This window comes from Trachypithecus francoisi, unplaced genomic scaffold (assembly GCF_009764315.1).
Source record: "Trachypithecus francoisi isolate TF-2019V2 unplaced genomic scaffold, Tfra_2.0 Lachesis_group4, whole genome shotgun sequence".
In the NCBI taxonomy this organism is placed as follows: domain Eukaryota; kingdom Metazoa; phylum Chordata; class Mammalia; order Primates; family Cercopithecidae; genus Trachypithecus; species Trachypithecus francoisi.
In genome coordinates, this window is record NW_022681469.1 from 4455332 (window position 1) to 4480652 (window position 25321).

At 51.6% G+C, this 25321-nt stretch overlaps 1 protein-coding gene across 5 annotated transcripts in view; it reads right to left on the reverse strand.

Moving 5' to 3' along the window:
• Positions 1-25321, reverse strand: part of DPP6 (dipeptidyl peptidase like 6) — a 1193304-nt gene that overhangs the window by 12503 nt on the left and 1155480 nt on the right. For all 5 annotated transcript variants that reach the window (XM_033192337.1, XM_033192339.1, XM_033192336.1 and 2 more), the window contains 3 exons: positions 12032-12130; positions 7427-7496; positions 4178-4372 (listed from right to left, as the gene is read on the reverse strand). In XM_033192337.1, coding sequence (XP_033048228.1) covers positions 4178-4372; positions 7427-7496; positions 12032-12130 — 364 coding nt within the window. The remainder of the gene's footprint in view (positions 1-4177; positions 4373-7426; positions 7497-12031; positions 12131-25321) is intronic.

A 25321-nucleotide genomic window follows, 5' to 3' on the forward strand; every position in this document is an offset into this window, starting at 1 on the left:
GCCCCTGCTACCTGGGGTCCATCTGCTGCTATTGGGCCCTCACCCAGAGCCTGTGACTCCAAGCACGCGGGCTCTGGGATGAGCCTTAGGGGTCGGCGGGGATCTGTGGAGCTCTGGTTTTATGCTTCTGGGCTCAGAGTCAAGCCAGTGAGCTCCCATTCCACCTGCACAGCCATCTGTTCCCAATTCCTGGGAGGAGGCCTCCATCTTGCACCTGTTTGGCCACAAAGGGATTCTTCCCATGAGCTTCCTGCTACAGCCCAGCCTTGGCAGCACCCACTTGGTGCTCTGGGCCTCAGTGCTCTGGGCCAGTGCTGCCTGGGTCCCTGCCTCACCCTTGCTGGGACCTTGCCCTGCACCGTGGTCTTCTGCTTCCCCCACAAAGTGGCTGGGGTCCTTCCGGTTTCTGGACCTCGACCAGCAGCAGGACGCCTGCAGGCTGTGGGCTTGTTAGGTGGAAATTGTTGTCTGTCTGGATTTTACCTCAAGCTAAGCCATAATATCAAGTGTGGAGTTAGAGATATTTTTAGACATTTTCTAGTAAAGAGGAGAAAATATAATTTCTTTTCTCAACCCTTATGAGTTACTGGTCCAGACACTCTCACTGTCCTGAAAATGAAAGTCAGATGAACAAGAGGAAAACCAGAAGAGGTTTCCTGGTGTGCGCTGTGCCCTGCCCATGGCGGGGGCCTCGATTCCAGTGCCTCTCTCAAGGCAGTGGCTTAGGGGCCCTGCTTACATAGTGTTTTAACAAAGAGCGATAACTCTCAGCATAGTGACCTGGCAAAGGAGAGAGCAGCTCCAGTCTTTTATTTACTTATTTATTTATTTATTTAAGACAGAGTTTTGCTCGTTACCTAGGCGGGAGTCCGGTGGTGTGATCTAGGTTCACTGCAACTTCTGCCTCCCAGGTTTAAGCAATTCTCCTGCGTCAGCCTCCTGCGTAGCTGGGATTACAGGTGCGCACCACCACGCCCGGCTAATTTTTGTGTTTTTAGTAGAGACGGGGTTTCACCATGTTGGCCAGGCTGGTCTTGGTTGAACTCCTGGCCTCAGATGATCTACCTGCCTGGGCCTCCCAAAGTGCTGGGATTATAGGCGTGAGCCACTGCGCCTGGCCTCCAGTCTTTTAAAAGGAGGGAACCTGTGAGAAGGCAATGCAATCTGCCCCCAGAGTCCCTGGCAACGGCTGGGGCCCTCTCTGGGCTGGTGAGCAGGTGCTGTCCCCAGGAAGGAAGGATGGATGTCCTGGTGTCTGGTAAACACAGGTAGAGGCAGAGACTCCCTGTGTTTTCAGTGTCTTTGACTTAGCAGGTCTCAATATTTTGGGGAGAACTATTTTGGCTTCCTCCACTAGCTATGTGAACAAATGAATAAATAAAAAGGAGGCATTTCTGTTGTTTCTTAGCACATGGTCCAGGGTGTCTGTGTGTATACACGTGAGCACATAGGATCCGAAAGAAAAAATGGTGAAGAAAATCCCAAGTTGAGCCCGACAACCTGTCTCTGGGAGACAGGAGCCCACTGGACCCAGTCGGGGGTTTACACAGTTGCCCCCCACCTTCCACGGGGCGGGGGTGAGCTCCCTTCCATAGCTCATCTCAGCTGCTTGTGGGAGGCTGGCCCTGAGGGCTCCTCGGTAAGGATATGGTGGCGGCAGACGGGGGATCTGTGGGAGAGGGAGGAGTCAGGCTAAGGCGTCAGCCTCATGATTTTAGCCTTCTGATAAAATGGGGCTATTTCCTTCTGATGAATGAAAATGCAGAGCTTGTTCCTAAGGAGAGTTGAGGGAGGCTTTCTGTGGCTTAGCGCCGTTGGGCATCAGCTTCCTAAGAAAGTCTGCACCTTGGCAGCAGCTTTAAGATTTGCCGTTGTCCGCGTGCTCCCATTCTTGAGCTTTGGTGGTTTAGGAGTTTTTCTGGAACAGGTTCTGCCTTGTTTTGGAACAGATGCTTGAGCCCATTCCTTCCTTTTAGGGCACAATGTGTGTGTGAAACACCTTTGCCCTCTAATTCCTTTGCTCTTCGGGGAAGATGCCAGGCAGAGCCAAGTGTGGAAGGGGAGCCTGAGGGTGCTGCGACCTTCCCCTGGGCCTGCCCTTGATGGCGGGGAGGCCTCGGGCTTCCAAACCTCCCTGGGAGGAGGCAGAGCAGGTGGGGAGAGGAACGGGCAGGAGATGGCGGGGAAAGCCACGTACAAATGGAAAAGACCCAAAGGAGGAGGTCAGGGAAGCCAGGAGAGCCCTCGAGCCCCTACCCAGGAAGCCAGGCCCACTCTACTCCAGAGCACAGCTTGGGCTGGATTCCGTGTCCTGGGAGTCCTCTGTGGCTGGCACTGCCGACTGCGGACCCAGCAGTCACCCGCTCATCCTCCTTCCACACTGAACCCCAGTGTTCACTTGTCACCCCATGCCCTCTGCTCAGGAGCTGGCCCCACACTGGTGTCAGGTGGACCCACTTGGTCTCTGGGGCGCTGCCTGCACCTCTCTCACTCATGGCACATTCTGGAATGGGCAGGGGAGGGCCAGGGAGATGGAAGGAGAGGTTTGCTGTCTGCTTCTGGGGAGACTTTCTTTCCTTTCTGGAAGTTTCTAAAAGTGTTCCCTCCCCAACCTGCTGGAGGTAGATGAAGAAGCATGGAGCCAGGTGCTACTGAGGACCATCCATGAGCTGGGGGCTCGGCTTAGGATGAGGCCATCATGGCTGGCTGGGCAGAGAGACGGAGAGAGCCTGGGTCTTTGGTGACATTGTTGGTGTCTGGATTCATCAACCCTGAGGCCTGGCATCCCTGTGTCTTTCATAGCCAATATAGTTCCTTATTTGAGGGGTGTGTGTGTGTGTGTGTGCACAAGCACACATGTGTTGTTATAGTCATTGACTTCCAGGCAAAGGCATCCTGGCAGACACTCCTTCCCTGAGTGTCTGAGTCCTGACAGCTCGCCTGCCCTGTATTTCCCACCTGCAACACGGGTTTCTGAAGCAATTGCTTTGTCTGCCATGACCTAGCTCATAGCTCCCTGGAGGGGGGTCATTCACTCACACACTCATTGTTTTCCACTGAAAGACCATTTACTGAGCACATACCAGGGGCCATCCATCTTTTTCAAAATGAGAAGAAATGTTTTGAAAGTCAGCTAAGTAAAAATTTTCAAACCACAAAGCACCCTGGTATCACAGGTGCAGAGATGCCAGGTTTCCTATCATCCTCCAGGCAATAAACGTGTACTGAGCTGGGCTCTGTGCTCCACCCTCCTCCTGTGCCCGGGCCCAGCCTCACGCTCCCCTGCCCGTGACGGTGCTGAACATGGTCACGGCGGGGGTTCCTGGCAGATGCGCTTCTCCCTGCCTTCTTGTCATTCCCAGAACCTGAGTCCACAGTCCGTTGAGTTGTTCCTGCAGCATCTCTAAGGGGTGAAGTTAGAGTAACTGCTGCAGTCCTCTGTGCCATCAGACTGTGAAAACTCTTCTACAAAATGAGCCTGAAGGCCAGCCGCAGCCTGGCACCGTGTCTTGATGTGTTTTTTTAGTTCCAGTGCAACAATAAGATTCAATAAGTCATTTGGAGCATCTGCCCCTTGGTGCTAAGCCTTTCTTTGTTTTCTGTGATGTTGGTTGCTCTTGCTGAGTTAGTGAGAGGGATGCACAGGAATGACAGAACAAAAGCCTGCCCTTCCTCAGAGCCGGGGAGGGCATTCTGGCCCCACCTGGATGTGCATGGAGGTCCTGCTGTCAGTAATGAGGGTGACCCATTTCCACAGATCCAGCCCCATTCATATTCCTTCCCTCTTTCTGTCCTTCCTTCCTGATCTCTTCTCTCCTCCCCTTGGGATACATGGCAAAGACATGCATGGACACTGACCCAGGTCAGTGACCACAGCGCAGAAAAGCCAAGCAGACCAAACTGGTACTTTCTAAGATGACCCTTATTTTAGTCAACTCAATAATCTACCCCGCAGTGGGAAAACTAGTTATAAATGCCGCTAGGAGAAGATTCTTAACAGTTTCCTTTGAAACTTGCTTTGGAATGGCCAAGAGTTTTTAGGTAAGAGCAAATTGCATGCAAAATGTGTGCAATTTGCAGACCAAAAGCATTCCCACACTATGACTGTAGCACAGCCCCCATAAGGAGCCCCGTCCCCTCCCTCCCGGCCTCTCCTGCTTCCCGGGTGGGTGCTCACCGCACGGCCTCCATCTGGTCCTTCTCCTCCAGCAAGCCTAGCCGCCGCCTCACTTCGTGCAGGAGCTTGGTCCCTTGGAAGCCGCTGCCGCGGCCGTCACACTTTACCACCACCGCGCCGTGGCTGCTCACCATCACCGTCTCCCAGCTCACCTCGAACTTCTCAGCCACGCTCTGGCTCCCGGGGGTGCCATCCCTGGAAAGAGAGTCCCGGGCTCAGCAGGCCTGCTGTGTGGTGGGTGGCGACTGGCTTAGCAGCTGTAAGGGATTTTACCCGTGACCCGGCTGCCACATGCTCAACTCCATACCCCAGATTCTGCTGCCCTCGGCAGGTGAGCCAGGTGTTACCATACCCCATAAGGCAAGGAGGAAGAGGAGACCTCCAAGAGCCTAGGGCTCCCAGGGCCATCCCTAAACACACCGGTACTGTGAGGGACAGCCACCAAAGGGCATCTGTTTGGTGAGGGAAACAATAAAAATCCTCCCAATTTCTCCCTTTGGGGGGCTTTCCCTACACTGCAAGACGGTTTCTCTTTCCTGGGTTCTAGATGCCCCAGGCTGTGCCCCTCGGTACCCATCACAAGTGACAAGGCTGTGCTGACTCTAGCCACATCCCTGGCTTGAAGACGTGGTCTGTCTCTTGTTAATTTCGAAGTAACAGCAAACCAGCCATATGGGTTGCCTTTCTCCCTCCCTCTCCTCGGGAGTCGAGAGCCATTGGCCCTGGGCAGTGTGGCCTCTGACCTGGGCTGGCAGCTCCCACTGGGCTCTCCTCCCAGCTCCTCAGTTGCTAGCCCGGCACTGCTGGCTGAAAGGCATCCGTGGGGGGACATTTGGACCATGGGATTCGACCAGCGCCACAAACAGGGCTGCTTTCTTTTTCCTCAAACAGGGCTGTTCCCTCCCTCCCTTCTCTCCTTCCTTCCTTCTCTCTTTCTTTTTTTTTTTTTTCGTTTGAGACAGGGTCTCACTCTGTTGGCCAGGCTGGAGTGTAGTGGCACAATCTTGGTTCACTGCAGCCTTGACCTCTGGGGCTCAAGAAATCCTCCCACTTTTGCCTTCCAAATAGCTGAAACCACAGGCATGTGCCACCTTGCCTGGCTAATTAAAAGAAAAATGTGTTACTCTGTAGAGATGGGGTCTTGCTATGTTGCCCAGGCTGGGAACAGGGCCATTTTCTACGCAGGACTGGTTGTTCCTCATTGACCAGCATACTCATGGGTGTGGGGAGTTTTTTAAGTGATTTTCCCTCTTGCTGGGAAAAGCATGCACAGGAGAGAAAGCCAGCCTCAGGTCCCGCCTGCCTCCCTGGAACAGCAACAGGGAGCAGTGCCCCTCCTGCGAGTGGATCCAGCCAGGTGATGGCTCCGATCACCGGCACTGTCCCAGCTGTCCGCCAAGGACTGAGGAGTAGGGTAGTGGGGGCAGGAGGAGCGGGCCAGGGGCGGCGCCCTGGAGTGCTGCATGCTTAGGGTCCTGGTCAGTCATGGCGCTACTCTATGTTGAGGGTGCGTTTGTTTTCTTTTGGATTTTGTCATTTGAAGCAGGGGCTCAGGGACTCCAGATCTCCTTGCTATCACATTTGATGTCATAGTGAGAAACAAAAAGACACAGCCTCCAAGGAAAGCTTGCGAGGCCAGAGTGAGTGTGCGCCCAGAGGGTGGGGTTGCCTGGCCGGTCCTGTCCCAGCTCAGCAGAGCTCAGCTGTCTCCACCCGGCATAACCACTTTTACCTCTGAAGGGAAAGTGAATCGTTTTGTAAACTGAAAAGCTTTTGGGGATTTCCTTTAAGATCACTGAAGAAACCAGCGGGCAGGGGAAGAAAGCTGGTTCGGAAGTCGTTAGCATCCTGGAGAGAGTGGGGAAATCTGGTTTAGTAAGAGAAAGGAGGCAGGAAACGTGTGTGGTGTGTGTGCACGTGTGTGGGGTGGGTGGGTGCGTGTCTGTGTGGGGGTGGGGTGTGGGTGTGTGGGAGTGTGGTTGTGTATAGATGTCTATGTGTGTGCATGTGTGTATACACATACGTGTGCATATGGGTGTGTACATGTGTGTGCTGCATGTGGATACGTGTGCACACGTGTGTATGTGTGTGCATGTGGGTGTATGTGTGCATGTGGGTGTGCATGTGTGTGCTTATGCAGGTACGTGTGTGTGCGTGTGTGCACATGTGGGTGTGTGTGCATGTGCATGTGCCTGTGTGTGGGTGCATGTGTCTGCATGTGGGTGTGCATGTGTGGCTGCTGGGAAAGTGTGAAAGCAGTCCAGATATTAAGGAAAGTGGGTTAATTGCAAAACGGAATCAGCTACTGGAATCTGTGCCCTGGGGCGTTTCTATAATGGAACCTTTTTGCTATTTAGGGACTCAGCCCTCAGGAAGGGAGCCGGGCAAGACACCAGAGTTAATCAGCTCCATCAGGTTCCGGCGTTTACTCAGGGGGTCGCTGCACTGGCATCCCTAACACAGCCCAGCACAGGCCTCTGCTCCAGCCGGCTCTCCCAGGCTACAAGGGGTGCAGGAGTTTCTCCTGCTCCATGGTCTCGAAAAGACAGACCAGGAGGTGCATTGGGATGTTTGCTCAATGGTCCGGGTGGCCCCCTCTGCACTGCCTCCCCGTGCAGTGTGAGCACGTGGGCATCACCTAGACTCAGGGCTGTCAGGCAGCATTTGAACCTATGCACAGGGCACTGGGCCGGCTCCTAGCACTGAGTTCCCTAATCAGACCCAACATCTTCAACGCATTTACAGAGCACAAAAAGTTGTTTTCAAAACCCAAACTGGAGGCTTTATTAATGAACATAAGAGCTGAAAAAATTCTTTGCTGGTGAAGAAAGGGCATTCAGGGCAGTGGCCAGAAATGCCAGCCAGTGAGACCCACGGGCTCAGGGCGCAGGTCCCAGGCTCCGGCCATCTTGTGTCTCTGTGTCTTGGGACCTGTCCCCTGCCTGCCTCCAGTGAGCCTGTCATGCAAGATGCCACTATGATGATCCCAGCAGCCTCGCTTTATAGTCACAGAACCTGAGGCAGCCTGGGGAGAGGTGGTGGGTACATAGCACCCACTTTCTTTTAACCTCTGGGTGTCTTCAAGAGTCCTAAAGAAGCTGACATTGGGCTAAACGATCTTATGTGTTCAGTTTGCAACCATATCATTTCTCCTGCTTATCTTTTCCTAAGAGTTCAATATTCATTTATCGCAGGGGTCACGGAGCCCCAGAGCGAGGCCCAGGGAAAGACAGACATGACGATACTTACAGCACCAGGAGCAGAGGGTAGTGGGTGGTGTCGGTGAAGGTCGCTGGCTTCAGGATCTGCATGGGCAGGTCTGGGGAGAAGCAGAGCACAGCATGGGTTAGGGGGCAACGCTGGCCATGGGGTATCGGGCATGCCCTTGGGTGACCGTGGGGGTGAGGGTGCTCTGGATGGGGCCTGAGGGGAAGCCCACAGGACAGAGACTGGCCCAGAGTTTTCATCCTGAGGACTCTGGCCTGCTGTGTGGCCTTGGGAAAGTCACCCAACCTGTGTGAAGCTTAATTTCTCTGAAGCTTCCATTCAGTCTTGCATATGGGAGCACACTGAATGCACAGAAGACTCAATGGCCTGGGTACTTGCCAGCAGCAGAATTTCAGGCAGGGAAATTTGGTGCCCTGAGAGGGGGCAGGCTGCCTGCAGCAACAAAGCATCTCTCAGCATCTGATCGGGGATGCTGGGGATGGATATTTGGGAGCAGGGAGGCAGGAGAGGAAGAGACAGAGTGTGGGGTGAAACAGGGGGCCCCTAGAGGGGAGAGGGTGCCGGCCCATGGCAGTGCCTCTGTGCAGAGCCAGGTGGCTCTGCGGGTCTCACTGTTGGTAGGTTTGTGCTGGGTGGCTCTGTAGCTCTGCTGCAGTCACAGCTAGAGGACACCAGGGAAGGATGGTACAGCCCACTGGATCCTGCGGCTACCAAGGTCACTGGATCTGGTTCTCAGCAGCATGAAATCCAGTGGGTGAGGGAGACTGGGTAGGAACCAAACCTCAAAAACCTGCCTCACCAATTTCTTCTGCACCCCCCCCCACCTCCCAACAAACCTTCCCATCCAAGTTGGAATTTATTTATTGATGTTAACTACGACCCAGATTACCAAAGGCACAGCAATTAAATTGGAATTAGTGGCTTTTCAATACAATTACTACATAGATACACTGCAGGTTTGGGAGGCTGGCTGGGCAGCCAGCTCTGACCTGGCGTCTCTTGACTGATTCGGGCTGAATGTTAATGGCTTGCAAATTGGCTCAACGGCCCAGGAACTAGCCGAGAGGCAGGCCTTGGACTTCATCATTTAAATTCCATAAAACATGGTCTGGGCTGCCCCCTGCCACTGATAAGCCCAAGGGCAGACCTTGGAAACCGGGTCTGACTGGCTGAGAACATTTCGGGGGAGCCTTTCTGGAAGATGTCCTACTTTTCTAAAAGAAAAAAAAAAGAAAAGAAAAGAAAAGAAAAGAAAAGAAAAGAAAAGCATCAGCCTCTGGTAGCACAAAATGAAAAAACAAAACCAAGCCAGGTGGGTAGGGCTGACATCTTTCAGATTTCCTGCGATCCCTAAGGGGGACTTACTGATGCCGGGCTCATACAGGCGCCCCACATCCTCTCCTGGCATCTGTACCCACCTGCCTTTCAAGGAAACCCCCTGCTGGACAGAGTGTGTGGCAAGGGTGGGAAAGCTGGCTTTGTGCTTCGAAAGATTTTTCTGCATTTTCTAAGAGGAAGGGATGACAGTCACACACCAGTGCTGCAGGCTTGGGAAGCGTTACTGGGACAGCAGTGGGTAGAGTGCGCTGGAGGGGGAGGCCAGGTCTGAGGAGCTCAGAAAGGGATCTTGCCAGGGTGACGGCCTGGCTGCCAAGGCTGCTGAGGAGGCTCGAGCTGAGAAGAGAGGAGCTTCAGAGACACGCCGGGGCAATGGTCTCTCCATTGGGCTGGGATAATATACACACAGTTCTTTTTTTTTTTTTTTTTTTTTTGTTTGAGATGGAGTCTCATTCTGTCAGCCTGCTGGAGTACAGTGGTGTGATCTCAGCTCACTGCAACCTCCACCTCCTGGGTTCAAGTGATTCTCCTGCCTCAGCCTCCCCAATAGCTGGGATTACAAGTGTGCACCACCACACCCAGCTAACTTTTGTATTTTTAGTAGAGACAGAGTTTCAGCATGTTGGTCAGGCTGGTCTTGAACTGCTGACCTCAAGTGATCCGCATGCCTCGGCCTTCCAAAGTGCTGGGATTATAGGCGTGAGCCACTGCGACCGGCCAATACACACATTTCTTGGCCAAAGCAGATTGTCACAGCATCCATTTTTTTGTTTGTTTGTTGTTTTTTGTTTTTTGAGACAGAGTCTCACTCTGTTGCCAAGGCTGGAGTGCAGTGGTGCGATCTCGGCTCACTGCAACCTCTGCCTTCCAGGTTCAAGTGATTCTTGTGCCTCAGCCTCCCAAGTAACTGGGATTATAAGCACGTGCCATCACGCCTGGCTCATTTTTGTATTTTTTTTGTAGAGATGGGGTTTTACCACGTTGGCCAGGCTTGTCTTGAACTCCTGATCTCAAGTGATCCGCCCTCCTCGGCTTCCCAAAGTGCTGGGAATACAGGTGTGAGCCACCGTGCCCGACCTTTGTTTACGGTTTTCTTGAGTTTCTCTTCTTCCTCCTCTAGGCTGGGCATGATGGCTGACACCTGTAATCCTGGGACTTTGCGGGGACTGAGGCAGGACTGCTTGAGCCCAGTAGTTCAAGACCAGTCTGGGCAACATAGTGAGACCCTGTCTCTACTAAAAAAAAAAAAGAAAAAAAAAAGAAAGAATTCGTTGGGCATGGTGGCCTGCCTGTGGTCCCAGCTACTCAGGAGGCTGAGGTGGGAGGATCACTTGAGCTCAGGAGGTCGAGGCTACAGTAACCCAAGATTGTACCACTGCACTCCAGCCTGGGGGACAGAGTGAGACTCTGCCTCACACACAGACACACACAAAATTCTTCTCTTCTAGACCATTCCCTACTCATTTCCTTCATGCCCCCTTCCGTGGCATGGTCACCTTCAGGGTATTTTAAGAGAGAGAGCCTCTGGACATGTAAGTGTGTTGGGGGCGGATTTGAAGTGCATCAAAATTCTAGAATGTTCTGACTTTCAGAGGTGAATGCAATGTCCAGAAAAGTTCTGATAGAGCATAGCTTCCTAAGGCCAAATGGCAGGGGCAGGATTTTTTGGCCCGGGCCTGTGGTGGGCTGCAGGGAGAGGGCGTGGCAAGCACGGGGAAGTGAGGGTCCCTGTGCAGGGCCCACACCTGGGCTGTCCTGCAGGCTGGGACTCCAGGGCAGCCTCCGGACCCAGCCACAGTGAACTGCACTTGCTCTTGCCTAAGCCCCTAAGCCCCTCACACTGCCCTCTTCTCTGGATTGCACTCTCGCCTCTTGTGAGCCCACCCGAGGTTGACTCCAGGAACCATGTTCAAGTCCCATGTTCCATGAGCATTCCCTACACGTCCCCAGCCCAGTCTCAGGCTCTTCTCTGAACTCTCGTGCTGTTTGCTTTCTGCTCTACGCAACGCAGCTTTGCAGCACGTACTGTTTAGGGGACCTGTTTTTGTTTCATGGGGTGAGCCTTGGTTCCTGCTCTTGGGAGCTGAGTCTGTCAGGTGGTTGTGTCTCTTCTAAGCTGCTGAGCACAAGCGGGCTGCCAGCCAAGATGCCAGGCCCCAGGCGGCACGCCACTGTCTAGTGTCGGGGAAGGGCAGACAAAGAGGTTCCAGAGACAGTCTGGGGATGGCAAACGCAAGGCGTGTGGCTTCTCCCCGCTGCCCTTTTAGCTCCGTGTTACTTATCAGCCTCAACACGCTTTCCCCCAGAGCCCTGGAAACCTTCTCTTTCAACAAAGCGCTCCTGCAGTTACTATCAGGCAGTCAGAGTTTGCACAGGAGGGAAACCTGTTTTCAGCCTCAGAGGTGATGGGCAAGCGGTGTCTCCACTTCAAGGTTTGAAGTCTCAGTTATTTGATGCCAACCTACCACCAAAAGGCTGCTATGCGTAGATGTTGGGGAGTCTGGAGGCGGACAGAGTTCTGCGGGAAGACAGTGAAATCTGCTGTGGGCATTTTACACTTGGGGTTTCCAAGAGTAACGACCTGGTGGGCAGTTAGGACACGGGGCCAGCCGGGTTGACTTGGGAGCCAGCTGCACAGAGGTGGGAATTGAGGCTCCCAGGCTCTGCCTTCCTCCTGGAGCTGTGAGTCCAGGTCCAGCTAATGCTGTGGGGTGTTTAGTGCTTAGCAACACCTAGCGCAGAGTTAGTGCCCAGGAGAACTTACCGAATGGCTGGAGGGACAGTTCAAGGAAAGAAGGGCACAGGCAGAGAGAGGCAGAGTGAGAGGTGTTTCCTAGGAAGTAACAGCACTCAAACCTCCTCACGTAAACTCCGGCTGCAAGGACACCCCTCATCAGCCCACCCTCCACCAGCTGATGAGGCAGGAAGGACTTCAGATGGCACAGAAAGGGAATTTCCAGAGGGAAGAGGTTTTTCTGGACGGTCAGTGTCTTGACACGGTCACCAAACAAGGAGAGCGTTGGAGTCTGCGATCTTGCTTTGAAGCAATTGTCAGCCTCTCAGGGAGAGAGATCTTGTGCCCTGCTTTTTTTCATTTTGTCACCAGAGTGAGCATCTTGGTTCTGAACACAAGACGCTCCATGCCAGAGGAGCTGCAGGGCAAGATACACCCCCGTGCTCGGGGAGCCTTCTGTGCACGGTGCCTGCTGCTGATGACCACACTGTGTCAGAACCCACATTGTCTTTCTCTTTTTCATTCTTTTTAAAGGGGAAAAACGTCGTACTTACTATAATCATCAATCTCGATGTTCCTGTATTCCACTTTAGGCATCTGTCGGTCATTTATGGCCTTCTTGACATGTTCGTTTGTTTCTAGGTCAAACATTTCTGAAAGAGAGGAAACAGGGACACGCTGAGATGCAAGGGCCACTCACGGAGGACCTCGGTGGGCCGTGGCTTTTGACGTGTGTAGACTGCTACTATCATCAGCCTCGGAGGTGGTTGTTATTATTTCTAGTGTACAGACCAAGAAACTGGGCATTAAAAACCACGCTCAAGTTATGCACTTAAAAGCTCAGTCTCAAATCTGGGATTGGGGCGGATTAAAGATTCTCCCCACTGTCTTAGGCTCTCTCCTTCTCCCACCAGACGTTTTTGTTCTCCGTGGTGTCACACGCACAGGTTTTGGTATGATTCTCCCCATGACTGCTGGTTTTAGGAAAACCTACATTACACATCTGTTAGGACAAATGGTTTTCCAAAAATTGTGGCCATAATAACCAGAAAAGGAAAGGAGGGTGGAAACTAGGGTGTCATCTTTATTAAATGTTCCCAGAAATAAAATGGATTCTGATCTCTCTCCTAAAACAGAAGATAAGCTGGTCTCTGGAAAGACCTTAACTTCAATGACTGTATTTGTGGACAGTGAAGTCGTGTGAGCCTCCCTCCACACTGTGGTGGGACTGGCTGTCCTCCCTCCATGGTAGAGACCAAGGTCAGTTCCGCACGGCGGCGTGGATGTGCTGGACCTTTGTGCCTCAGGCCGCGACAGCGCACACACGTCCTCGTTATCTATTTCTTCAAATGCAAAGAAGTCCCCTGAGGAGCCCACTCTGTTCATCTACTGAAATGGCCATTCTACTTCATGTCATCGTCTGATGTGTCATCAAAACCACCGACCTTCCTTTCTCCCTTCTCACACTAAGCCTACACATGGGGACAACTTGTGGTTCACTGTGAAAGGGAATTTTTCTGCAAGGAACTTTGCCTTTGGCTCGTCAGATCACTTTGAAGCAGCTGTCATTTGTGCATTTGTTTAGAGTAAATGAATGATGACAAACAATGCTAGAATGGATGTCCAATCATCCTCCCGTATAACTCCCTTGGAAAGAAAAAAAAAGTGCTGCTCTGACGCTCTGCAGGTGGGCGCTTCTCCAGGGCAGCTGGAGGTCAAATGACTGCCCATCGCTAGGAGACTCTGGATGTGTGGCTTAGTGTGGAGAACATGGGGCTGTGGCTTTATTCAAGAACTGTGCCCAGCAGGCCTGGCAACCTTCTGTAGAGGAACAGAGGGAAGTGGAGGCTCCCAGTGCTTGTGATGCGTAAATAAAATGAAAATGACTTGCGAGTTGCTGGACACATGTTTGAATATTTAGCTTTGATTAAAAAATAAGGGGAGAAATGGTGATACTTGTTTTCAAACAGGTAGAGTTTTAACAAATCTGACGTTAGACCACCACTGGGAAAGATTCCGAACACCATGGAGCACGCAAGAAACGTGTCCCTTGCAGACAGCAGGAAGCACAGCTGCGTCTGCAAGGGCTGTCTGCAGTGGGGAAGTCCGAGGGAAGCCCAAGTAGACTTGATCTTGACTCTGAGACCCAGAGACCTGGCTGCAGAGGTGGCGTGCTCTCCCTCGCAGTCATGCACGTGAGTTAGGGGAGCGCACTCCACGCCAAGGTGCCTGCATGCCCCCGCGCCAGCTTCACAGCCTCAGCCCACGTTCCTAATGGATGGGGGGCAGCACTCATTGGTGTTGACTGGTGTTGGACTCATTGAGTCCAAATGCCCTCAGCCCTTAATGCTCCAGGCACACACTCGGGTGAGAGGAGTTGGTTTATGAGACAGTGACTGCATATCCTTCATGTTCTATTCACAGTTACAGCAAAGGAAGACTAGCAGGGAGTGCAGCCGGGTAATGAAGAGAACACATTTCCCAAGCTCTTTGCTGCCCCAGGGCCTTTGCGCGTGCTGCTCTGTGTTTGAAATCTTCCTTGCTAGCTCCTTCTCCTCCATCAACACAAGCGTCACCTCCTCCAAGAGGGGCCTGACCACCCTATCTCGGGCACCTGTCAAAATGAAAGTTTAGGTCATTTTCCTGGCTGCAAATCCTTCTCCCTAACCCATGCCAAGGTATCCGTGTTCAGTCCCATCCCAGGGACAAAATGCACTAGTTTTGAGTACCCTGGGTAGATGGGTTTATGGAAAATCAATTCATTTCTTGGAAATTAAGCATCTTTAAATGGTAACGTGTCTGGGTTTCCACCCACGTCTTTCTCCTTGTTCCCATGTGGACCCAGGAAACTAAACAGGACTGAGAGGTCCTCCTGAGTGTCTCAGGAAGCTGCAAAAGTTCCCCAGGCTCAGACCTCTTGAATGGCAAGAGTTGGAAAAACCGAGGCTGGACTGTCAACCAGTGTTTCCCACATGGCACAGACCCGAGAACCCAAAGCAAACTGCATTACATTGATGGAAAAGTTTCTGATGCTTAGAAGACTAATGATGTGCCTAAGTTAATTCACTGGACTCTGGGACTATGAGGCAATCCATGCATACTCTCCCAACTCCAGCCGATTGTCGGAGACCAGTGCCTGGATCTCATGAGGTCATCTTGATGCTTCAGCTGTAACCCTTGGAGAACCTGTGATCTTTGCTGCTCTGCCTGCTGACATGATCATCCCAGGTAGAAAACAGGTGAGGAACTTGGGGTGTGCAAATGTGGGTCAAATGATAGAAGTGACAAGCCGGGTAGGTCAGGGGAATCGGCAGGAGAAAGGTCGACAGACCCTCTACCAACAAGAACAGAGATGGGCCTCTTGCTACCAGTTAGCTTCTGCTTCTGCGTCCCAGAAAGGGCTTCAGCGGGGGGGTCTGCTGGTGGCAAGAGCCTGTCTGGATGACTAAATCTCAAAATGAGAGAAAGTGCAGACAGACCCTCTCACCGTCGGTTAAAGGTCTCGTCTCCGTATGTATGCAGCTGAATATGATGTTTCAGGTGCCACTGTGAGATCTCAAATGCTGATCACGAAGGAGAAAGTGAAACTCAGGGAGCAATGTGTTCTGCTGCCCTCTGAGTCAGGCTTGCCTAGAGCTAACGGATCACAGGCTGGCCACCAAACACCCGTTACCATTTCTGGATCTGAGAGTTCTGGCTTCATGTGGGAACACACCACGTTCTGATCGCTCACGGACTGCACAGGCTGCATGTGAATACCTCGTTCCTCTCTATTGAAATCCCACCCTTCACAGGAAAGCACCAAAGCAACAGACTATTAAATTTAGTTAAATATTAGATTTCTCATTTAATGATTGCCCACACAACTGGTTTTATCAGCAGAGAGCTGACTGTCCCACAGGGGACTTGAGTTAAGCCATTTTATTTGTTCCCATAATTGCATTCAAAGAGGGCAGGAGCTCAGCAGAGAAATCAGAAAAGATTGGCATATTCCCTGAAGGACTCTTCTTTTGACTTCAGGGCAGTGGGGACCTCCAGTCTGGAGCATACAAATGGCCACTCCTTAATTAAATGTGAGCCCCCTCTCATATTTGGTGGAATTAGCTATTATCAGATCTGGACACAGTGAGACCGCAGAGACTCATGCCTGCTCACGAGGCTGCTTCCCTCGCTGCCCCCATGGGAAGGTCGTGGTGTAGCTGTGCACTGTTGCAAGGCATGCTTCCAACTGGCCCAGCAGGTTCAGGGGATTGGTGGACTCACCACTGTGCTACATTTTGGAAAATTGGTGACCAGATCCAATGAAAACCAATAGGCAACGGATCTAAAAGAGGAGGAGAGCAGCCCCTTCCCTTTCTCACATTTACACAAGAAGTAAAACTGCAGGATGGTGTCTGCACGCGGAGGTTTAGGCAGAAGTCTCTCCGGCATTTCCCTGTTGCCTTGGCCTGACTCCCCCTGCCTGGGTTTTCTGGGCCTTTCTAGTCCAGGCCTCTCCTGCCCTATTTCTGCTCACTCGTCACGTGCACCTTCCCCTGTGGCCATCAGTAAGACCCCTCTCTGCCCCACCTCGCCCCCTCTCTGTGCTCTTGCAGCTGCCATCTGCCCACTCCAGGGCTGTGCCATCCGTCGTATTCGAAGACCAGATGCAGGCCCAGAGCCCGCATGACTACTGTTTAAACTTACTCAACTTAACAGGCTATCTCTTTTCTTTGAGCTCCATTTTTGTTTTTTGAGACAGGGTCTTGCACCCAGGTTGGAGTGCAGTGGTAAAATCATAACTCACTGCAGCCTCAGAGTCCTGGGCTCAAGCAATCCTCCCACCTTGGCCTCCCAAGTAGCTGAGACTACAGGCATGCCCCACCATACCCAGCTAAATTTTGTAATTTTTGCAGAGGTAGGGTCTCACTCTGTTGCCCAGGCTAGTCTCAAACTCCTGGACTCAAGAGATCTTCCTCGCTGGGTGCAGTGGCTCACACCTGTAATCCCAACTTCATCTCTACAAAATATAAAAATAAAAAAATCCAGGCATGGTGGCACACACCTGTGGTTCTAGTTACTCAGGAGGCTGAAGTGGGAGGACAGCTTGAGCCCTGGAGGTCGAGGCTGCAGTGGGAGGATGGCTTGGGCCACGATTGCACCACTGCCCTGGAGCCTAGGTGACAGAGCAAGACACCATCTCAAAAAAAAAAAAAAAAAAAAATATCCCATGAAAGGATTGTAGACTCTTGGGGCCAAGATACTAAATATTACATTTCTTAAAATCATATTGTCCTTCCTTCCACATATACATGCAGTGATCAATAGAGACATATTTTATGAACAAAATAGAAGAGACAAAGGAAAGGGTTCGGGTGCGGCGGCTCACATCTGTAATCCCAATGCTTTGGGAGGCCAAGGCAGGAGGATCACTTGAGTCCAGGAGTCTGAGGCCAGCCTGGGCAACATAGGGAGAACTGATCTCTCCAAGGGAAAATGTAAAAATTAGCCAGGCATGGTGATGCATGCCTGTAGTCCCAGCTACTCGTGGGACTGAGGTGGGAGGATTGCTTGAGCCCAGAAGGTCAAAAAAGAAAAAGAGGTCCTGCCACCTTGGTCTCCCAAAATGTTGGGATTCCAGGTGTGAGCCACAGCACCCAGCCTCTTTTCTCTGAACTCCAAATGTTGAGTTGTGAGAGTCAGTGTGACACAGTTTGGGCAACTGTTGTGCTTTTTGCCATATCTTTTTTCCTCCAGCCAGATTTTAAGCAACTGGAGGGAAGGGTCCCAGTAGGCGGCATTTATTTTTGGTCCTTCTAGCATCACACTAGGCCCCTGGCAGACGTTCAATGCCAGAGGAGTTGTGCATTGAGTGGACCCGTGTGTGTGTCTCCCAGCCCACAGATGAGTGGGTGCAGTGGCTGGCACAGTGCCCAGCCTGGAGGTGCTTCTCGAGGCACTGAGAGCTGCTGGGTGGCAGTGAAGCCCAGCTCTCCTCCCGCATTAGGTAGTAGAGAGGACGAAGCACCTGTAGACATCCTGCAGGGTGTGCAGCTCCAAGCGCGGCTTGCTTTCCACTCTGTGTTAGCCAAATGCCAGCTCGCCCACCCAAGATGCTGGACCGAAGTCTAACACGTTCCGACAGCAAATCTGCAAACACTCCACTCACCAGGACAGCTGCTCACGTGTGCACCTCTGTGGGTCCAGAAGATTTCAAGCACAGACACATGGCGGGATTCGGGAGACCTGTTCCCAGGCTCTCCGCATTCACAGGAGCCTACTGGCAAATGTGCTGAGAATGGACATGCCTGATTCATCCAAGGAGCTGCTCCTTTCCTGTGCCCCTTTCATCATGGCCTTACACAGGCGTCGCGAGGGCAAGGAAGGCCTTGGAGCCCCCTCGTCTGTCCCTGGGGCATCTTGCACACAGGTGGGCCCCGCATGAAGGATGAGGGACCACCGAGGCTGAGTTCACTAAGAGAACCCCACCCGGCCCAGTAATGGGTAAGAGCCCCCAGCAACGTGGTCGGCTTGTCATCCTTTGATTTTAACAAAACCGAAGGGGAATCTCACTGAGCTAAAAATCAATAGATCATTAAAAATAATCCTTAATGACAGAGAATGGATGGGCCACAATGTTTTGGCATATAGGTCAGGAGTTCAGAGAAAATGGCACTGCTATAACAAGACTCCTCTCCGTCAATTTACTTATTTACATGAACACATTTTCAGAGGTTCTACAGAAACAAAGGAGCAACCACCAAAAGCAGGGACAGAACCAGGAGCGCACACGTTTCTGAACCAGGAGCGCACACGTTTCTGAACCAGGAGCGCACACGTTTCTGAACCAGGAGCGCACACGCTTCTGAACCAGGAGCGCACACGTTTCTGAACCAGGAGCGCGCACGTTACTGAACCAGGAGCGAGCACGTTTCTGAACCAGGAGCGCACACGTTTCTGAACCAGGAGCGAGCACGTTTCTGAACCAGGAGCGCACACGTTTCTGACAAGATCTTCTCTGGAAATGAGTCAGGTACGCTCATGAGCCGAGTGAAAAACCACCATGCCCAGCTCGCTAAGAGATGCATTTCAGAGCAATCATAACGTTTCATGTCCAACAATTATCAAAGTTTGTAAAGTATCCTAATTGCTTGATGTGAACAAGTGATAATTATGATGACAATTCCATCGAACAAGCAATGATTATGGCCTTATGGTCACTGGAAATTCAAAAGAAAAAACCTTTACAAGATTTCCAAGATTAAATGACATTAGACAGAATTCTAGGGTGATGGGCCAACAAATGGAATGTAAATATCAGCTCGAGGAGGAAAAGGAAGGATGTAAAGCTAAGAAGAACTTGTTCCAGAAACATTTAACTGGGCGGTGGTCGGTATCAAATTGCCACAATACTTAGATATCACAGGATGATGTAATTTATTTTAAAATAAAATACAATATGCTAACAACTTATTCTGTATAGTTTTGAATTAATGAGAAAAACTTTAGGTGACAACTTAAAAATATGTATGCGATACATGATTTCTCAAAAATTCTCTTACGGATTTCACGAGCAAAACTACTTGAGGACTGAGGGCCCAGTTTCCTCTGTCTTGGCCTGACTTGGCAAGGTCCCCTCACATAAAGGCCACTTTATAATGAGACTTTCTTTGGCAACCAAATTGCTCCTTAAAATGTTTGAAAGTTGTGGGTCTTAGTTACAAACTTGTCTGATGCAGCTGTGTTAGGACATAGGGCTGAAATTAGGCAGCAGGCTGCTTTCGAAATGACAGGCTTTCTTCTTCTTCTTCTTCTTCTTTTTTAACATTTACTTTCCTTTATCTTTTTACATTTTTAGTCCTTTTGGTTCTGCCCCATATGATCTGTAGGAAAGAGCTGGCTTTTACCTCCAGGTCTGAAACGGGTTTGTGCACTTGCTGGACGGCCCCAGCCTCAGTGGTGGCTCCATGGCTGTGATGGGGCAGCTGTCCGCTGTGTCCCAGCCGCTGTTTCTGAGAGCCAGAGCTCTGCCCAGCTGGCCTGCAGGGTGAGAGACATGAGGACCTACTCTCCAGACACCCACCCAGTCACCTGCTGCTGCACCCAAGGAGGCAGCAGAGCTGTTCCTTCTGCTTCTTTTTTTTTTTTTTTTGAGACGGAGTCTCACTCACTCTGTTGCCCAGGCTGGAGTGCTGTGGTGCGATCTCAGCTCACTACAAGCTCTGCCTCCCAGGTTCACGCCATTCTCCTGCCTCAGCCTCCCAAGTAGCTGGGACTACAGGCGCCCGCCCCCATGCCCGGTTAATTTTTTTTTGTAGTTTTAGTAGAGATGGGGTTTCACTGTGTTAGCCAGGATGGTCTCGATTTCCCGACCTTGTGAGCCACTCGCCTCGGCCTCCCAAAGTGCTGGAATTATACGTGTGAGCCACCATGCCCGGCCAGGGCTGTTTCTTCTTTGTTAGGACTAGACAAGACCCAGGTTTTAAGGGCCACAGGCTGTAGGATTCTGCACGATGCTTCGCCACCCTTGGCAAGTGCCACACCTCCCCAGACTGGATTGAGATGGCAGCTCTTCGGCCCCTTTCCAGTTGCATCTCTCCCTGCAGGTCCTGCAGAGGCAGCCCCTCCTTGGAGGCCCCCCAGCTGGTCCAGACTCTCATCCTCTTCACCACGGACCCCAGCAGCCCTCCCGTCTGCAACCTCGGGCCCTTCCATCCATTTGCTGCATGGCGACCAGAAGCTTTTAGAGAGGGACATCTGACAGTGCTCCTCCTGGAACCTGCAGGATGGCAGGCAAACTCCTTGGTATGTAGTGTGCCAGTGACACGTGGGCCCTCTAGAATGCCATGCTCCTGACGTCTCCCCAGGTGTGGGCGCCCCGTGCTTGATGGAAGGGGAGCTGTGGGCACAGCCTCAACAGTCCAGGAGGGGGTCCCTCAGGGAGAAGGTGGGGCAGGTGCAGGGGTGCTCCTAGCAGCACGGGTGCAAGAACAGAGACTGGAAGCCTACTGTGTCCGGCGTTGCTTCATGGACCCACCTGGGCACCACTGGTGGTAGGGGCTGGTTTTGCTTTCTTATAAAAACCTAAATGAAGAGAGTAGGAGGGAGAGAAACCTAACTTTTGATGCCATAAAGGAGCGGGAACCAGGCTGCCTAGTGATCCCAAGCTCCCACATGTGCTTGCGGGACGCCGTGGGGTGCTGTCAGCCAGCGCAGCCAGCTTCAACCCCACCACACGCACGCTTTCTCTGCATGGCTGTGGCGCTGCATTGCAAGTCACATGGTGATTTCAACTCCCACACGTGGAGTTGGCATCCACGTCTCTAAGTGGACCTGCCTTTCATATTTACATTAAAGCCCGCAACATATTCACTATGATTTTGTTGGTTTTTTTATCCCAATACCTAAGTTGTTTGAATATCCAGGCACCAAATGAGTATAGGTTGGTCCCAACCATAATTACCTTCTTAAGGAAACAGCTTTTAAATAATTCAGAGTCACATCTGTGAACACCCCGCAGGCTCTGTTTGTAGATAAGATTTTCTAAAGAGGAAAAAAGTCAGATATTCCCAGGGTGGTTTTGGGGTCAGTGGGGGAGAGGAGGAGAAAGGACAAAGAATTCTGAAACAGTAATTTCAAATTTCACAGCAGGGCTGGAAGAGGATAGTGTGATGAAGCCGGGTCCCAGCCTGCCAGAGCCCCCCTTGCTAACTGATACCCAGCGCCGAGGCTTTGTGCTGTAACAGAACGTGGGCCACACCTCGGCTGCCGGTCATAGCGTCACACAGCGGCTCAGGAGCCGGCTCTCTGAGACCTCCTGCCTTTCCCTGTCCAGCTGTAGGCCACGGGCCCCGCTTTCCTGGCTCAGCCCTGCAGGGCAGGTTGGAAGCGCTGCTGCTTTGCACACTGTTCACTACAGGCGTGAGCTGCAGATGCCTGTGCTGGCATGGCCTCACCAGGGCTGATCTCAACCAGGGGTGATTTTTTGACCAGCAGCTCAGTGGTCACAGAGCCTGCCGCTGTGAGCACGTTTCCCACGTGGCAGCGACGTGAAGGCTGGGAGATCCTGGGTCTTGGGGTCTGGGGCTGCCTTTCGCCCCTTGTCAGACATCTGGTATCAGCCCCCAGCCCACAGTCAAGAGCGCCTGCTTGGAAGTCAGATAAGACAAGAGTCTAGGCCTTGCCCTGAAGTTTGCTGTGGATCTCGGATGAATTATTGAACCTCATAGGGTTGGTACAAGGAAGGGGCTGGTGCTGTGTGGAGAGCCCAGAACTGCTGCTACGATTACATTCAAAAGAGAATAATGAATGGCCAGCCAAGGGCTGCTGCCTGGGGGGCTAAGAGGCTGGCATTAGAGGGTGAAGTTCAAGGGCTGAGCTCTCCCAGTGCATGGAGTATGGCCCCAGCTGTGCATGGAGGCTGAGCTGCTGCAGGAAGCAGAGCCCTTAATTCCACGGAGCCCCCCACTGGTTTAAGAGCCATCAGGGCCTGAGGAGCATCTCTTCCCTGTGACATGGAAGGCTTTTCAGAGCAGGAGACGGTGCCATGTTGCACGCTCACCCCAGAGCTGGCTCGGATGGGCCCTGGGGGTGGTGTACAGGCAGAGAAGGTGCTGAGAACGAGCTGCAGGTGTGACTGCTTCCGCCTCCCCAGACTCATCTCAATGGGAGTGCAGGCTGGGCAACGCTCTGGATTTGCAGTTGTCCTTCAGACCGCCTGAGGGCAGGTGACTGAGCAGCGCCATGCAATGCCCATCTGTCTGGAAGAACAGGCTCTGTTGGAGCCTCACTGCTTGGGTCCGAGATGTAACTCCACCACTTTTGCTTCCTCGCTGCGTGCATGTGGCCCAATTACCTAAGCTGCTGTGCCTCAGCTTCCTTAGCTGACAAGTGGGGATGATAGCAGTTCCCACCTCACAGGCTGTTGTGAGGATGAAATGAACTAAAGTATGTAAAGTATTTGCCACAGCACCCATCCTGGAGCAAGTGCTTGATAAATGCTGGCTGGGGCCACTATTGTTACTACCACAGTTCCCTGTCACCTCTAGCCTTACTCTGGCCCCCTGATCAGAACACGGTTGTCTGAGACGTTCAGGATGGAGCATCCAATGGAACAAGTACAAGTGGTGTGGGGTTCTGCAGAATCCTAATGGTGCAGAACCGCGAGTCGGCTGAGTGTTCGGATGAAACAGGCATCTGCAGGGATGGGTAATTTACTGCTTGCCTTTGTGTTGCTCCTGGAAGTCTTCCAGTGGCCTTTTCAGTCGTGAAAGAGGACAACTGATCTCAAGCTTACCTGAGGCCCAAAGGCTGGTGTGTGAAGTGCTGGCCTGAGAATGGCTTTGTTGCCTGCCTGAGATGCACATCCACCCGCAAACCTCAGGCTGTGGACCCTGCATCTACTACAGAGGCCATGAGGAGTCTCTGATGTGGTCCAACCACACTGCGAACAAGATGCTGCTGGAACTGGGGGCCTGGAAGCACCAGGCACCTGCCTCCTCACCCAGGATGCATCAGTTTGGCAGACAAAATGAAAGCTCAGTGCATTTTGTTTGGGGAGGATGCAGCTGGGTTGGAGACGGGCTGTGAAGTGTCGCAAGAGGACATCAGACCTATCAAAAGGTAAACACACTGAAGAAGCCCCACACGCCTCCCACGGCAAACACCTGTGGGTTAGAACTCAGGGCTGGGTCTGGCACTTCACCAGCGCCTGCCATGCTCGGCTCTTATTTCCCACGTGGACCCGAAGCCATTCATGCAGCTACAATGTGCCACCCCTCAGGGACTGCCATGCAAGGATGGGATTTCAGGCAGTTTTATCCAGGCACAGGGAAAAAGCAGGTGTTCAGGAACGTGGAGACCTCAAACCACGAAGTCTGCATGTAACATAGACCCTGAGCAAGATGGGGCCCCTACTGTCCTCCTGGGGATGGGAATGACAATCACCTCAGCCACATTTAATCTTTTTGTTTGTTTGTTTTCCAAGTTAAAATGGCAGCTTAAGTCACCATCCTGAAAGAGCTTGAACTATTTTGACAGCCAGAAATACAGAAACAGGCTAGGATGGGATGAAATATTCCTAGAGTTTGAATTAGGCTCCAGGAAACCCAGAGTCAAATACTGCTATAGAAATAGGCTTGTAAAATAAATGTGACCAAAATAATTCTAAACGCCGTCCAGTTTCCAGTTAGTCAGCACTTTGCTGAGATCGAGCGCAATGATGTTACCTTCAGGTTCACTGTTACATTTCACACAGAGAAGAAGGGAGTACAGGCCAGCAACACCAGCCCCATCCTGTGTGCACAGTGCTTTTTATTTCTTAAGACACTGGGTCCTATCTCTTTGCTTCCAGGAGTCACAGTTACCAAAGTGACAGCTCACCTGCAAACAGTGAAATGCTTGCTAAAAAATTCCCGTCTGGCCGGGCGCGGTGGCTCAAGCCTGTAATCCCAGCACTTTGGGAGGCCGACATGGGCGGATCACGAGGTCAGGAGATCGAAACCATCCTGGCTAATACGGTGAAACCCTGTCTCTACTAAAAAATGCAAAAAACCAGCCAGGCGAGGTGGCGGGTGCCTGTAGTCCCAGCTACTCGGGAGGCTGAGGCAGGAGAATGGCGTGAACCCGGGAGGCAGAGCTTGCAGTGAGCTGAGAACCGGCCACTGCACTCTAGCCTGGGCGACAGAGCGAGACTCTGTCTCAAAAAAAAAAAAAAAAAAAAAATTCCCATCTATGCAGCTCTGCGATGGATATGGATGGCAACCTAGGGCCTATGGTCTGTCAATATTGATTGGATTGATTGGTTAATGCAGTAACCAATCCCACAGAAGAAAAGAAGTGGTTGTTTGGTTTTCCAGCAGAGTTAACAAAATTTCCCGGATCTTTGAGCACATTAGTGTGTTGTACTTGCTGGAAGACATTTGGTCAATTCTTACTGGGACTCTCTTCCAAAGAATTGCACCTCAGCCTGCCTATATATTACCTTATTCTTATAAATGGAAAAAATGAAATATTTTCTCAATGATGTCACACACGTCTAATATATAGGCCGGCTTCATTTTCATTCACATGTGAGCCTTGGAAACTGTGTTGACTTGATCCAGCACCGTGGGAGCTGTTAGGAGCCCCAAGGACTGACCACATCCAGGCTGGAAGTGGCTTAGAAGTCAAAATGCATTTCCCAAAAGTCGGGACTATATTAACCTTTGAACTTGAATAGATTAATAATAGCTTCCCCAAAAGAAGTAGAAAGCATTTAAGGGAATGACTTTTGTAAGAAGAGCCATATGCTATATCATATTTTTCAAAGTCAAAAAATACTTTTGTGTTTTTTATTAGACCACAGATTAGAAAAAACTTTTAAATTTGAAATCATTATAGATTCCTAGGAAGTTGCACAAATAGTACATAGAGTCCTGTGTCCCCACTTCCAGGGTACCCAGTGGTGGCATCTCACAGAACCATCGGGTAACAGCCAACCCGGGAGGCTGCAATGCTGTGAGCTGCATTGGACACCTCATCTAATTTCTACCAGATCATCAATTTTTTAAGAAGGGGGAAAACCTCACAAATATCAGAAAGGTGTCTACGGACTCTAATGAAAGTACACATTTTCTTAAGGAAAAAAAAGATGTCATAGCTGAGGCTCTGTGCAACATCTGCATTTTTTCAGGGAAAATTCCACCTAAGGAGGTCTAGCACGGGTATTTTAAACGTTCACTGTCATGCTGGAGTACGTCTGTCAGACTCCACCGACCCCAGGCCTCGGTGGAAGTTCTAGCCCAGCCTCTGCGGCCTCCTGGAGGGCTCTTCACAGACACGTGCCCGTTAGAGTGGGCAGAGGGTGTGTGGATGCAGTGGGGAGG